Here is a 14,612-nt window from a genome sequence, read left to right as displayed (position 1 = left end):
TTAAACAGCCTGCAAAGCAGTTATACAGATCTCACAGCTGACGTGGACAAAAACTGCCTAATTAAAAAAGTATAAAAACTTAAGACTGATTACTATAGAAGGGTTAACTGCAGTAAGCGGTAGTGTTTCAATTTTAGTGATCAGATGAACTGCTCTTAATCACTGAGAAAAAAAGATTATCCACCACAACCAGTTTTTTTACTGTGAGGAAAATTGTAAAATTCATCGTTAGATGTGTGTTTGTATATAAACTGTATGCGTATATTTAATTAACTACAGAATTACTCAATCACTGGTAACATTACAATAGCATTAGCATAAAACATCAAAATGCTCACAATTTTGGTTCACCCAAAACCTTTTTTAAATTAATGTTAAACGACTTTAAAAATTGTGTTAGCTGTTAACATGGGTAATTCAAACTGGCTTTGCAAATCGTTGTTCAGAAAACTGTAGCAAAGGCAGAGAAATATCCAGCATAAACAACTTTACTTTACACTGGTAAAAGCTAGTATAAGAGACATTTCAAAACGGAATACAGAGAAAAACTAGATGAAATACAATCATTTCATCTATTTTTTATGGAAAATGTCAAAAAATATCTCTAAGGCCATTTAGATCTTTGGTAAATATTTATTTGCTACAATGATTAATTATTCAGTTGACTTTAAAAGCAATAATTTGTTTGAAAATCAACAAGTAGCATAGGACAAAAACAGGAATATGAAATCCTGCTTACATGAATGATTCCAATGATTTTTAAAAACAGTCGTAAATAAAACTAAAATGTGTTGTTTGTCTTTGATTTGAAAAACATAATTTTGTTTTGTGTGATTTGTCCTAACACAAAGCAATAAAAAGCAGGTTATAAAATAAACTTGTGTTATATTTAACTGACACTTTAACAAAGAAAATGACCACCTAATATAGTATAGTTTTAATATATGTACTTTATAAAAGTGGTATCCAGTGTAATATTCAGTTCTAACTAAATTTTAGGGCTTCAATATTCAGGACAAAAGGCTACAGGACATTGTTAGAAGCTGAGAAACAGAAGGAAAAATAGAAATTTGGATCCAAGTTATAAATTACGTGTCCCTGATGTATTTGTGAGCTCAGAATCCACACTGTATAATCTAGTATGACCCAGTTACCACAAATATATTACATTTATTGGCCTAATTGTCTGCTGTGGTCTTATGATCAGGGCATGTACTTTATTCCTTTCATTCTTGGTATGATATGCAGATCTCTAACGTCATCATGCTGAAGCAGCCAACACAAGTAACGCTCCGTCCCCATGCCCCATCCACTAGTGAGGAGTGGCTTCACTGTGCGCATGCTAATGTACCACTTGTAGGAATCTTCTGGTACTGCATGGTGCCTCAGGGCTTCTTGGACCATCTCAGGGGTAGAGTGGCGTTCACCAAGACCAACGGTCTCACCCAGCCCCAGCAAGAGGTCAGCTGCTTTGGCTTTGCACCGACCTGTGCCCTGCACGTACGCCTGGTAGAAGGGAACTGCCAGGTGGTCCATCTCAGTTAGCCAAAGAGCACCACCAAATTTCTCTATTAAAACGCACTCCCCTTTGCGGGTTAGCTTCCTACCAAAGTGGGGTTGGCCGTCTTGCACCCACTCTAAGCAGTCAGCAGAGGGCATCATGGAAATGGCTTGATCTAGGGGGATTCTTGGCAGAGAAGTTTTTCCTTCCATTTTGCTCAGGATTTCTGTCACGTGAGTTAGGGATCCAGCAGAGTTCTGGATTATGTCAGAGTGATTTTTCAACATAGACTTGGTGAGATGAACCAAGTATCCCTCTGCAATGGAAATGGCATCGTCCATGTCCCCCAAGAGTTCACACTCGACATGGTAGAACTGATTCAAGTGTGTGGCATCTGGATCTTCCCCTCTAAAGCTAGGAGATATGTAGTAGGTTCCGGGGAGGTTCTCCTGAAAGCGAAGGAAGTATTCAAGGACAAATTGCATTGAGTCAGCCAGGTAGACATCTTGCCCAAGCAGACTTACAGACACTGGCTCTGAGTCAGACCCCAGACCCATTGGTGAAGATATGGTGTCTGTGGTGAGAGGGGTCAGAGCATAGGAGTACTGGCAAGAACTGTGGAAATACTCCACTGTGCTGTGGAATAAAGTGTTTTGAATTTGGAACAGGTTGCGATACCACTGGCTTTTCATGGCCAGTGTGGAGTGAACCTGAGGATCTTTCCATGAACAAGGAGGCCTGCACTGGGTGATTTTTAAGTGGATGTTTTTGAGCGATTCAGCATCGGCAGGTGGGCCATCCAAGGATGACACAAATCCAGGGTAGGTTGGAAAGAATTCTGGTTGTAGCTTGACAGCTTTTGCCCCATCTGGTGAAGGTAACAGAGGGAACAGTTTGGCATGGGCATGGTCGATCTCAAACCCCTCAAAGATCAGTGCAACACTTGGAGCCTTGATTCCTTCCTGTAGCAGTTGGGCAACTTTATATGTGGCTAAGATCAGAGCTTTGTAGTCAGGATCATTGAGCCTGAAGATGTCACTGGACAGGGGCCTGCGGGGCACCACAACAGTTAGACCAGGTCTATTTGGGTATGGTGTCAGGAAGGCAACATGCTGACTGTCTTCCCACACTCTCCACTGTTGCTGCTCTCCTTGTACAATCTGGCTAAACAGGTTATCATTGGAAGGGTCACCAAAGTAGTCAAAGCAAGATGGGGCATTTGGTGTAGGCAGTGCATTTCTTATCTTGGCTTGAATTTGGGTCAGTGCCTTGTCATCCCAGCGTGGGCCACTTTTTGAGTTACAGAAGCCTGTGTCATAACTGTGGAACTCCTTTTCTTCTGCCAGATGGGGCTGCCACTTTGGTTCTAATCCACAGAGTGGGAGTAGTCTGATTTGTGCTGGTTTATCAGGGATTGGATTAAAAATCAAAGCACAGCGTTGTACTCCCAGTCGCTCACATAACAGGTTTGATACTGTTTTTGCACCTTGTAGCATAGCAACAAAATCAGGTGTTGGCAACTGAAAGATGCTGTTAGCCCCACTCAGAGTCTTTCTAGTCAGAATTGTTGACCCAGGGGTCCAGGGGTTAGGGTTCAGGTAGGCGACCAGGTCCTCTGTTTCCCAGATCACATTGGTAAAACTCTTCATAGGTTTGAGAACCTCTACCCTTGATATACCACATGTCATTGAGGCCACAAACATCACACCAGCATTTGTTTCAATGACAGCATCACCCTTTTTATCCACGGCTATGATGCCAGCGCACACATTTTTCAAATTTTTGGCCATCACTTCCTTGCAGGCCTGTCTGAGGCTATAGCCTTTGTTGTGGTAAAGACTGGCTATTTTTTCTGCCACACTGCTCCTTAAAAACACATCTCCATCTCCAGAGCAGGTAATTGCTACCTTGTCATCTGCATATATTCCTGCACCTGCTACTGCAGTATCCCCTACTCGTCCTTTCAATTTTCCCACCAACCCACCTGTGGAGGTTGCAGCTGCCAATGTGTTCCGACGATCCAAGGCCACAGCTCCAACTGTCTGAGGGTGGTTGTTTTTTGAGGTATTTCCACCACTGAGTTTTGCAATTAACTCTTTGTGACGTATATCAGTGTAAAAATACTGTGGCCCAACTGGCTGTTCTTTGTCATTCAACCCCTGCAGAAACTCTTCAGCTCCCTCTCCAACAATAAGTGAATGTGAGCTCCTCTCCATCACGCATCTGGCTGCTTTGATGGGATTCTTTACACTTTTCACACAAGCAACAGATCCTGATCTCATTCCATTTCCATCTATAATGGTTGCTTCCATTTCATTTTTGCCATCTTTGTTAAACACTGAACCTCTACCTGCATTAAATAGAAAGCAGTCTTCCAAGGCTTCCACAGATCTCTGAACAGCATCCAGACTACTGCCGCCTTGTTCAAGAATCTGGGCACCAATGGTTAAGGCTGTTTGCAGTGCAAACTCAATCATCTCTGTCACTTTACTGTTCAGCATCATATCCTCTCCAGCACCTCCATGAATCACAAGAATGTAATCAGAGCACATGCCAGATGCAGCGTTAACAGTGCCTTTGTCCTTGTCAAGATTATCTTGGCAATGAAGCATCTGCTCCGTTTGATGCTGTTTTAACAGAGAGTCAAGTGCTCCCATTTGGCTTGCGATGGCATACCTAACAGCTAAAAGCATCAACAACTTCAAATTCATCTCAAGGTTTTCTTGAAGCTTCTTCAGAACAACAGCAAATGTCCCCTTTCCATTGAGCACCAGTTGCACCTTGTCTTTCTTCCCAAGGTAGGTTACAGCAAGTTGGTCTTGGGCATAAACATTTCCTACCCCACACTCTACACCTTCCATCGTATCAGAACCTGTGAGATATACAGATGGACATCCAAAGGGATTCAGGAATTTCCTTAATGGATTGTCAGATGGTAAAGACTGCCGTAGAGCGGCCAGGTGAGGACCAACACCTTGACCGGTTTTGGTGTTTTTGATGAGCCTTTTGTGCTCCAAAAAAGAAACATGGAACAGCTGCAGTAAGTCATTAGTGTACTGCATGGTGTTATCAGGACAAATGCGAGATGCCAAGGTATTAACTAACTTGCGGGAATGCATTGTGAGTGAGTACGTGGGATCACAACGGCCATGTTTGTAGTGCCGCATATGTGTAGGGGTGACAAGCATGTGTTTAGCAGCAGACTCTCCAAGAGTTTGCCAAAGGGAGAGCTGCAAGGAGAAGTTGATCCAAGCATCATACAGGCCCCTCTGCTCTCTGAGCGTTGAAAATACATCAGGATAGGAGGGGAGATCAAAAGTAAGAACTACATTGTCTACTGTCAATACAGGTTGCTGTTGGAGGCTACTTATCCCTTGAAAGGGGAACGTTAGGACTTTTGGACTTGCAGAATGAACAGTGTTTATTGTGTCAGACTTCATTGCTCCTAAGTCATTATTGACAAGGTTTAAGTCAACAGTCTCGGACAGATGGTATACATGTTCTGTCACAAGAGAAGCTACCATTCCATCCACAGCGCTGTGCTCGAACACCATCCCAGCTGTGCTGTCTTTAAACACAACTAGATTCAGCACCTGCAAGAAAAAAAAGAAATAGAAAATATGGTATCAGCTTCTTTTTGAAAATTCAGCTACCACTGAAAATATGAAAACTTTTAAACTTGTAAGTACAAAATTCTGTTTGTAACTTAAAATCTTTGCATAAATTTAGAGATTTCTTCAAAGTATCCATCTCCTAATGACAAAAAGTCTTTTGGTGTTGCTTTGTCCTTTAATGATCCTACTGGTTGGTTTGAAGACTCTTTACTCTTTTCAATTAACCAGGCCAGAGTCAGTTCTTGAACAGTGAGGTCTTACAGAAATTGTAAATTTTAAGATCTAAACATTTTTGCATTAAATTAATATGTTGTTCATCATCTAGTAGATCATAATGTTTGCTTAAACTTTCAAATAAAATTAGCTAATTTGTATATTTAGTTTGATTGTAGGGATTCTCTGCAGATGTGCAACCTGTTTTATGCACATTGAGACTATGGAAATCCTTAATTATATTTCCTAATATTAAATTTATCTTTAGTTTTATAATAGATCATTTAAAAAACATCTTAGATATACCTTGTCATAATATCGCAGACATGGAGTGTCTCCTCCTCCTCCCAGTCTCACTGCATTGAGGATATCAGGCATTTCACAGGGTGCTTCACTGTCTTCCAGACACAGTGTAAGGATGGCACTCTCCATGAGCTCAAGTGATTTTTGCGGATCGCCTCCTTGCTTGAGGATCTCTTCTCTGAGAGCTCCCCAGGTCTTCCGCTCCAAAGTTGAGAGGCTGCAAATGACAGAGGGATCGTTCTGTTTCCCAGCTTTGGGCAGATCCATCACCTGGGCCAGTTGCTTGTAGATGTCCATAAAGGACCGCACAGAAACTGGTCCACCGGTGCTGGGACGACAAAGTATGTCAATGGGGAATGCTCCACCAGCACAGGTGATGATTGCGTGGAGGCTGTCTGGATAGACCTGATGAACAGAGGAGTTTGACAGTATAGTATGTGAACAGGAAACAAATTCATCCTTATCATTTCACACAGACTGTTTTTCAGACAGGTCAAGTATTCGAACCCTTACTACATTAATCTCACCTTAATTTCGTCTTGGCTCTTGCCAGGAATACGGCTGGCACCAAACACTTCAGACTGCTGAGTGTGCTCCATAGGAACATCGCCCTTCAACAAGAGGGGTTCACTGTACAACTTTGCTGCTGCCCAGAGCAGAGCAGCTGCCCTCCCCAGCTGAGAGCATCCCTTTGCTTTTGATGGGAGAAGAACAACCGGCAGAGCTGTTGAAGTAGGCAGGGGGTCAGCACAAGAAAGCAAACCCCTCTTGAACTGGTCAGTCACCCAGTTCTCTTGGCCCGCTGCAATGGCCTCTAATTTCCTCTGGGCTTCTTCAAGGGCATTTCTCTGCTGTTCCAGGGTGCTTTTGAACTCAAGGTAAATATCTGGGCATAGTGTGAGCTGCAGAACACGGCTCACTTCTTGCAGTGTAGCGTCCAAATCTGGAACTGGGTAGTTGAGTAGTGTCATCCTGTTAAAAGTGAGGGGGCTTGACAGATAAAGAAAAAAGTGATACCATTAGTGGAAGAAACATTACTGCTAAGCTAACAATCATTCCAAAACATCTGACTCCAATAACTGCTGGTAATTTTAGGAGAATATATTTTGCCTTCCAAAATTATCGATGTACCAAAACGTTTAAGCATTATAGGTACAGTATTTTATCAGGGTATTATGGAGCAACAAAGAAGTACATAACTTATTATAAAATTGTCTTTTATCATAAAGTTTCCTTTTATTTGTAAGTTGAAACAACATGGCAGGAACTTGATACATGCAAATTAGAATCTGAAAAGTGTGTTGTATATTTGTGTTGTATATTTGTACTCAGAGCCCCCTCACACACACACACACCTAATGCTTAGCATTATTGTCCTGCTGGAAGGTGAACCTTTGCCTCAGTCTCATTTTTTTTATAGTCGCCGATAGGTTTTCATAAAAATTTGCCGTGTATTTAACTTTCATTTTCCATGAGCTCTGATCAGCATCCCTGTCCCTAAAGAAATGCATCCCCACAGCACGATGCTGCCACTACCATGTTTCACCATCTGGACACACAGAGCTTGCTCAACCTCTTTCTCCCTGGTCTATCACCTTAAATCCCAATAGAATATATTGAAGTTTGTGATTAAATGGTTCAAACAGAAAATAAGTCTTTTTCACTAATAAAACAGCCACAAAAATAACATTACAAAGATTTTTAATAACGTTTTACAAAGCAGTTTTAATTGTTAAACTTAAACAGCACATTTCTAGTCACTTCTGCTGAAAAATACCAATGCTTGGTTAAGCATGGACTTAGTGCTATAGAGATGAAGCTATGAAACAAGACACTACAAAGACTGATTATCAGATATCGTCCTTCTTTATAAGGAAAATATCGTAGACTTTCAATATGTCCTTTTAAAGCAGCAGGGCACCTATAGAGTCATGAGAAAAGCACTAGCTTGTTGTGTTGTTTCCCAAAAACAGTTAGCTTTCACTTATAAGCTATTCCTCAGATCTCAGCAACATGTGATAGCACTCATGTTCACGCGCACACATTTTCACGGTGAAAGTACATTACACACAGTGTGACATGTTTCCTTCACATGACGTCCAACCGTTCTCACATTAGTGGAGCCCGTAAGTCGGTTAAGTTGTTAACGCTTAATAAAAGGAAAACACAGATCTCATTGTGTGTGAAATTGGTGGACATGAATGGAATGCATCCAGATTTTTTGTCTGTCTGAGGCAAATCCCCCCCCATTACTGAAGTGAACTGAACATGTCCCTACGTAATGTCCAGTAACACAGCCTGTCTGCTCACACGTGAAAGCAGTTACTCCCTTTCGAAAACTAAAGCTTGCTGGTCGCCAAGGAAACAAGATGGAAATTTGATTTAACTTGATTTGTTCAAATCATCCACACAATGCTGTCTGTCTGTGGTTTGTCCGACTTCAGCAGTCTATCTGAAGGACTCAGGCTTTAGAAGGAAGCTGATTTTTTGATTGCCACTCCTATATATATTGGTTATGTGAATTTTACTACACTGGTGAAACAAACCATTGGAAGCTTTAACAAAGAAAATACAGTAAACCAATAAAACAATCACAGTTTAATTCATTCATTCCACATAAATCATTAATGGAGAACGTTTTTTTAACATGTGTCAACATATTTTAAGACCAGTAAAAAATGTGCATCCTAAAAAGAACCCTTTTTATATTTAGCTTTAGCTGGCTGTCATTTAGTTTCCTCAAAATGTGCTAGCATAATCAGTATCCAATAAAATGCCATAAATGAAACAGAAATATGTAATCATAAGAAATATATATCAGACTAGAGTAGTCCAAATGATTGAGATGTATAAACATTGTGGTGAGTTAATTTATAATTAGCCTTGTCTCTTTTTTTTATTCTTGAATAAAATGATCTTACCTCTCTAAAGGAATTTCTCCAAGATGTGGCCAGCTGCTCCAGTGGGACACCACTCAGTGGGTGAAAAACTTGGTTGGACTGCAAAAACAAGGGATTTTTTTACTATAATGAAGAAACTGTGACTCCAATTAAGAAGCCTCTCTCCACCTCTCACAGCCTCTCTTTTTGAATAAACTTCTACATTTCTCTTTTTAAAGCAAAACTGACTACTGATGTTATAAGTGTGCCTTCCTTAATCAAATCCTTTGATTTTGAGTGTTATAAAACTGAGCCTCAATAATAGTTTTACTTAAAAATGTAAACATTACTATATGAACTGGATTTGCTTAAATACAACCGGTGGGGGGTGGGTATATTTGTCTCACAAATGTCTCTAAAATTAAATAATTTTACCAAAGGGACCAATGGAATATTATCCGGCATCAAAAGCACCTACCTAATAAATCTAAGCTATAAAGCATACCTGGGCATAAAATAATTGTTTTTAACAACATCACTGGTGGCACAATTAATGGCACCCCCAAACAGATTTCGAAACAATTTACTCAAGACTTTTTTTAAATCATCCTTTGGTTGTTTTTCTAATAAGGAACTTCTAATTATTAGTAATTCATGGCTTTCTGTTTTATGGGAATAATTATGATGTGACACAGAGACCTATTCTTTTAGTCGCTGACCACTAGACTGGTCAAGGGCCAATTTTTATCTTGTTACCACAAACAATGAGGAGGACGATAAGGTAAAAACTGCAGAATAGAGTCTCCATGACAGCCAACTGATTGCTTGTGTGTGATGAAAAAGAAAAGCCTAAACATCTTGAGTTTGCTAAAATCTACTGGGATTTTAACTGGACACTTGTTAGGATGCATGGCTTTATAAACTATTTGAACTATCTTTTTTGTCCGGTGGCCTATACCAGAGAAATAAAAATGGGCTGTCATTGGGTCTTTCAGCAAAATAATGATACAAAACAAATGACCAGATCAAGACATAAAGGGTTCACCAGACTCAGAATCAATCTCCCTGGATCATCTCAGTCCTAAATTGTTTAAAAACATGTGGAATGACGTAAAGCTAAGAAAGCAAAAAAGTGGCTCTAGGACTAGTATCTGGAGATAAAAAGAGGAATGGTCAAATATCCCTCTCTCTGTACTTTACGCTCCAACCTTGTGATATGTTTTAGAAGAAAGCTAAGTTCTGGGGATGCCGGTAATTGTGACACCAGCAATTTTGTTAAAACAATTATTTTTCAAGATTTTTTTTCCCCCACTGAATTAAAGTTCTCAAAATAAAAGCTAGATCTTTCTTAATTTTCAGTGAGAGGTCATGCTAATAAAATAAAAGCTTAAAAAAATGTGATTTTTTTAACACATCTTTACGTGAAGTGCCACTGTATGTACCGGGGTGCACTTTCAACTTTCTCTCTGGGAACTTTGTTTTACTAATTTACAGCATACATGCCATAGGTTGGAAAATCAGTAGAACTGAGACAAAACATTATAGCAGACTCTTAAATCTTTGACGTCATCACATTTTGTCATTTGTTTTAGGAAGGGTTAAACATACATGTAGTCTTTGGTTAAAAAATCTGATCTCTCACGTAAAGTGGCAAAATGAGCTTTGCATGAATAAAGAACACATTTGTTTGCTTTCCTGAATTTATGCTGGAGCATTGATCAATTTTCAAAAATTGATAATCATCACTCACTGTTAATCTTTCTTCACTTTCAATGCAGTGCTGGTTATCATTTTTTGGATGTTCTCCTAACCGGTGTCAATTTAGCTTGGACGTTTGCGTTGTGCCATTCTCTTGATCAATGTTCACACAAGAGGATTTGTAATTTTTCATGGTGTTGGACATAAATAAAATTAGTCTCAAGGTAAATCTCTCAAATCTTATTTTAAAAATGTGTCTAGTTTAAAGTAGTAAACAATAACCCAGCTTATAAACGGAGCTGAGTGCAAACTTTGGTCCGGGTTGATCAGATATTTAATCCCACTATGAGAAAGTAATTTTGCTTTGAAACTTGAAAAAATTAAATAAAAAAACTAAAATATATAATAAAATAAAACAATAAAAAATACAATAGTGGTGATAGTTTTTGCTTACATACTGTAGCCGTCAATTTCTAATCTATGATACTACTTTAGATGCTTTCATGTTTCTTTTTATTTTTATTTTACATTGTGTCAGGCACTCTGTGCTCTAAAACAATACATTCTAACCCTTGTACTTGTTTTTTTATTTTTTCTAATTTAGGAACTGGTTGGAAAATGTTTCTAAATGTCACTCCCTATTTCTCCACGTAGCCACCATAGAATAGAAATTTACTGTGAAAAGTAAAATAATGTAATGTCAAATTAAAAGTCTATAATTTTCCTCCCTTCAATCCTTTCTGAAATCTTAAGTTTTTTGCAACTGATCAAGCCATTCATTTAACTTTGAACAGTAAAATTTACATGTTGAAGATATTTGAAAGCATGCATGTAAAATGATGTGACAGAACCTCCGTGTGTCTGCCCACACAGATGATCTGACCCCGCTGTCCAGCCAAGCTTCAGATCCCACACCGCCTCTTCAGGGATGCACTCCAGGTTCTGAACATCAAATCTGTTGAAAAAGTCTCAGGCTTTAATAAATACTTGTAACCCCTCTTTGTGATTTCAGATGATCAGCTTACTCACCTGAGAGTAATTAGCTTGTGCAAGCAGGGCAATCAAGTAAAGGAGAAGTTGTATGATTCAATAAATTCTCACTGAAATGACAATCATTGAGAGGAGATGCTCTAATGAAAGCAGAGAACATCAGCAGTGGAGATTCCTAAATTAGCCAGATTTATACTCACTGGTGCACTTATTTAAGCCATATAAGGTTTGCAGGAACAAATCTTTTGCAAGCTTCCTGGGAAGAAAACAAAAGGTCATGATGTTCTTGTGAATCATATACATTGACATTTTCCAAGAAAACTGAAAACAAGACTTCCCCTTATTGATGTGGTAAGCCCTGAATTTAATTAAGTCCATATGTGATTAGAGATAAATGACAGATGAGCATCCTTATTGTGTAAAAAAGAAACTTTTTTCCAGCATATACTTCCCTTTTGATGAGATTAACACCCAGCATTTGATGTAAATGACTGTGTTTCAGGGTAATCTCAGACTAGACAAGTGAAGAAAATGTGTTTCTTACAGTCCTGGAGATCAGTTTGGCTCACAGAGCCTGACTTACTAAATTGTTGTATTTGTAGTCAGTTTGGGTGTCATTTTCAGCTTTGGCATGTTCTTAATCTTACGGTCCCTTCCAAAAGAATTAAAATCACTTCAACCTTTTCTCCTTTTGCAATGTTAGAACCACAAGGCTCAGTGTGTTTTATTGGGATGGTATGTGATAGCCCAAAAAAATGAACAAATCCAAAAAGTGCGGTTTGCATTTGTACTCAGCCCCCTTTAATCTAACAAAGAATTGTCCCCAGAAGTCCCCTAATTAGGATATAGGGTTTGGTTTTGTGTAATATGATCATAGTTTTTTCTTGGTTTTCAAGAACCATGGTCATTGACTGTGTTTCAATGTGTTTGGTGCCACAGTGTGCTGACGGCTGCCCAGAGGGTTGGGGGATCTGGGGGGCGGAGTATCCCCTACCTGGTTCTAGGCGATCTTTTTCCCGGGGGTTGTTGGGGGCCCAAGCTGCTGGGGGAACTGGGTTCCTGGCTCGCTGGCTTGGCCTGCGTGGTTGGTGGCAGCAGTGGCTGGTGGCCCCGCGCCTCACTCTTTGCCTCTTTGGCCTGGGAGCAGCCGTTCTAATGCTTCTCAGATGTCTACCTTTGTGTGGGATGTATGGATGGCCTGTGTTTGTCTTGCTGGGACTGCTGCGGCAGTCTGGAGCCTAGTCCACCTGTCTTTGCTGCTCTTGGGTACTGAGTGTTGCAGGCCTTCTATCGTTCTTCTCTCGCGTAACCCTAACCCTTACAAAACGCACTTATTTCTACACATGCTCACCACCCACATGCACACCGACACACAGATAATCCAAGTGGCTGATGTTCATACAAACATAGGTCACTACTACATCAATGTGGCCTGCCTACTTTGATGCTGGATCCTACCTTGGCCTTATAAAGTTAATCGTGCAGTTAGGATTCCATTTTGAGACATTTCTGCAGAGGAAATCTGCCCCAATTCATGTAGGCATCCAGCTATTCCACATGGCATGATTGTGCCAAGAAAGGACACAAAATTAAACAAATAAAATCTTTATCTCTAAAATCTTTTGTCAACAATGGTCACCTCCATCTCCAGAATAGCAGAAGGCGAAGTGTTTCTGCACGCACAGTAAAGTGGTGACATTTCCACACTGGCCTGGTCTCAAGAAGGCACATTTTTGCGTTTCTCAAACTTGTTGGCCAAAACTGTACAATAGATTGCCAGGGATGCAATGCTGTCCTCTCATATTGGAATTGTGTATAAGTTGAAGCATTTTTGCAAATTTAAGAATGCTAGTTTTTTACTCTCTGTGTGTTAATCCTTGATGGGTTAGCTGCCTGTTTGCCTTAAGCTGGAACAGATTGTAGAAAACATTAAAAAAAACTTTAGCAGGAATAAATAATGGACAGATTATCTTTTTTTATGCATATGTTGTGGAATTTTCTTATCAAAGTGGAGAGAAGTTGACTCACAACAAGAGAAAATCCGGACTTTGTCTTCATAAGTTTTATTCAAAGGCATTAAGCGTTTGAAGACCCTGACACTGAGTTTAGTCAGTGAAGCAGAGCCCCGATCAACATTTACACACAGTATTTATACCAAACATGACAGTGTTATCTCAACACTTCAAAGAGTCTGTGTTTTATGGCCCTAGACCCTTCTCGGGTTCAGAGGTGACAAAGTTACCTAGGAACAGACCCATCTGCTCTTCCTGAGGCATCACCTTAAATGATGGGTTTTAACCATTAAATTCTGATAATGGCTTTTACAGCTTCCTCCTCTAACACAGATGTTCTGAGGAGTGAGGTAACCTAAAGGTCACACACTTTGGAACACTTAATAAAAGAATTTCCATTACACATATAAAAAATTAATTATTGTTATAATGCTTAATGATATAATAGAGTTCTATTCACTCATTTATTTTATAAATCATAAAGCCTGTTTATGAAAACCAAGTTTGTACCAAACACAAATCTAAGAGATTAGAACTTAACATATTTTTGTCTTTGTTTAAAAACAGCATATCTTTGTTATTTTCTGTTCTTAATAACATGCACAGCTGAGTAAGAATGAAACACAAAAAGAGAAGTGAAGAAATTTCCAGGAAATTTCCAACTTTTGGAAATTGGTCAATAGGAGGTAATAATAATTGTTGGAATAATTTAATATAGATTTATCTTATATTTTCTCCTATCCTTAACTTGACTATTTGATTTTTATAACCTTTCATGATGTTTGTGTGAGTAAAGGATGTGAGTTGTCTGCAGGCAAAGGTCATAAATGGAGCTGAGAAGGAAGCAGTCCGCAGTTGAGGAGGTCATAAAAGATGAAGGCTGATTGCGCTGAACAGATGACGCACTGATCTTAAAAAGATGGAGACTGTGGAAGTGTGTTGTTAAAAGATAATGGTGTTTATGACCTGTTTATGATGCAGCTGTTGTTTCCCATCCTTAGAGAATGACGTTCTTTGTAACTAGGGACCCCCGAAAAGATAATAAAAAGAGAGGGTCGGACAGATGGTTTTCAGAGCGGTAGGAGATTTGTAACTGAAAGCACATCTCTGTCCGTTCTCCTCGCAGCGAGTAAATAACTAATTCTTTTGTAAAACATGTTTAACATGTGCAAAACATAATCCACAAGGGAATTTAAGACCACGAAGGAGACAATTTCCAAAACTAAAATACCCTTTTCAAACAATTCATATGGATTTTATCGAGCTAAACCACAGTGAAGGGAAAAAGTTCTGTTTAGTCATTATAGATGCATTTTCTAAATGGATAGAACTATTTCCAACTAAACATTACAAGCACCTCAGGGCTAACACCCTATGAAACGTTATTTGGAAGACCATACAG

General features: G+C 39.4%; 1 protein-coding gene across 1 annotated transcript; it reads right to left on the bottom strand.

Annotated features, from left to right (window-relative positions):
• Positions 1–619: 619 nt before the first annotated feature.
• On the bottom strand, positions 620–11,369 carry LOC124862679. Its single transcript, XM_047356731.1, has 6 exons — positions 11,238–11,369; positions 11,060–11,163; positions 8,553–8,630; positions 6,159–6,621; positions 5,635–6,036; positions 620–5,094 (listed from the first exon to the last, which is right to left on the bottom strand). The coding sequence occupies exons 4-6, from the start codon at positions 6,600–6,602 to the stop codon at positions 1,204–1,206; spliced, it is 4,737 nt and encodes a 1,578-aa protein (XP_047212687.1). The 5' UTR covers positions 6,603–6,621; positions 8,553–8,630; positions 11,060–11,163; positions 11,238–11,369; the 3' UTR covers positions 620–1,203.
• Positions 11,370–14,612: the final 3,243 nt, after the last annotated feature.

This window comes from Girardinichthys multiradiatus, chromosome X (assembly GCF_021462225.1).
Source record: "Girardinichthys multiradiatus isolate DD_20200921_A chromosome X, DD_fGirMul_XY1, whole genome shotgun sequence".
Lineage (NCBI taxonomy): Eukaryota > Metazoa > Chordata > Actinopteri > Cyprinodontiformes > Goodeidae > Girardinichthys > Girardinichthys multiradiatus.
Note: the sequence above shows the minus strand (reverse complement) of the source record. Positions and strands in the feature narration are given on the sequence as shown.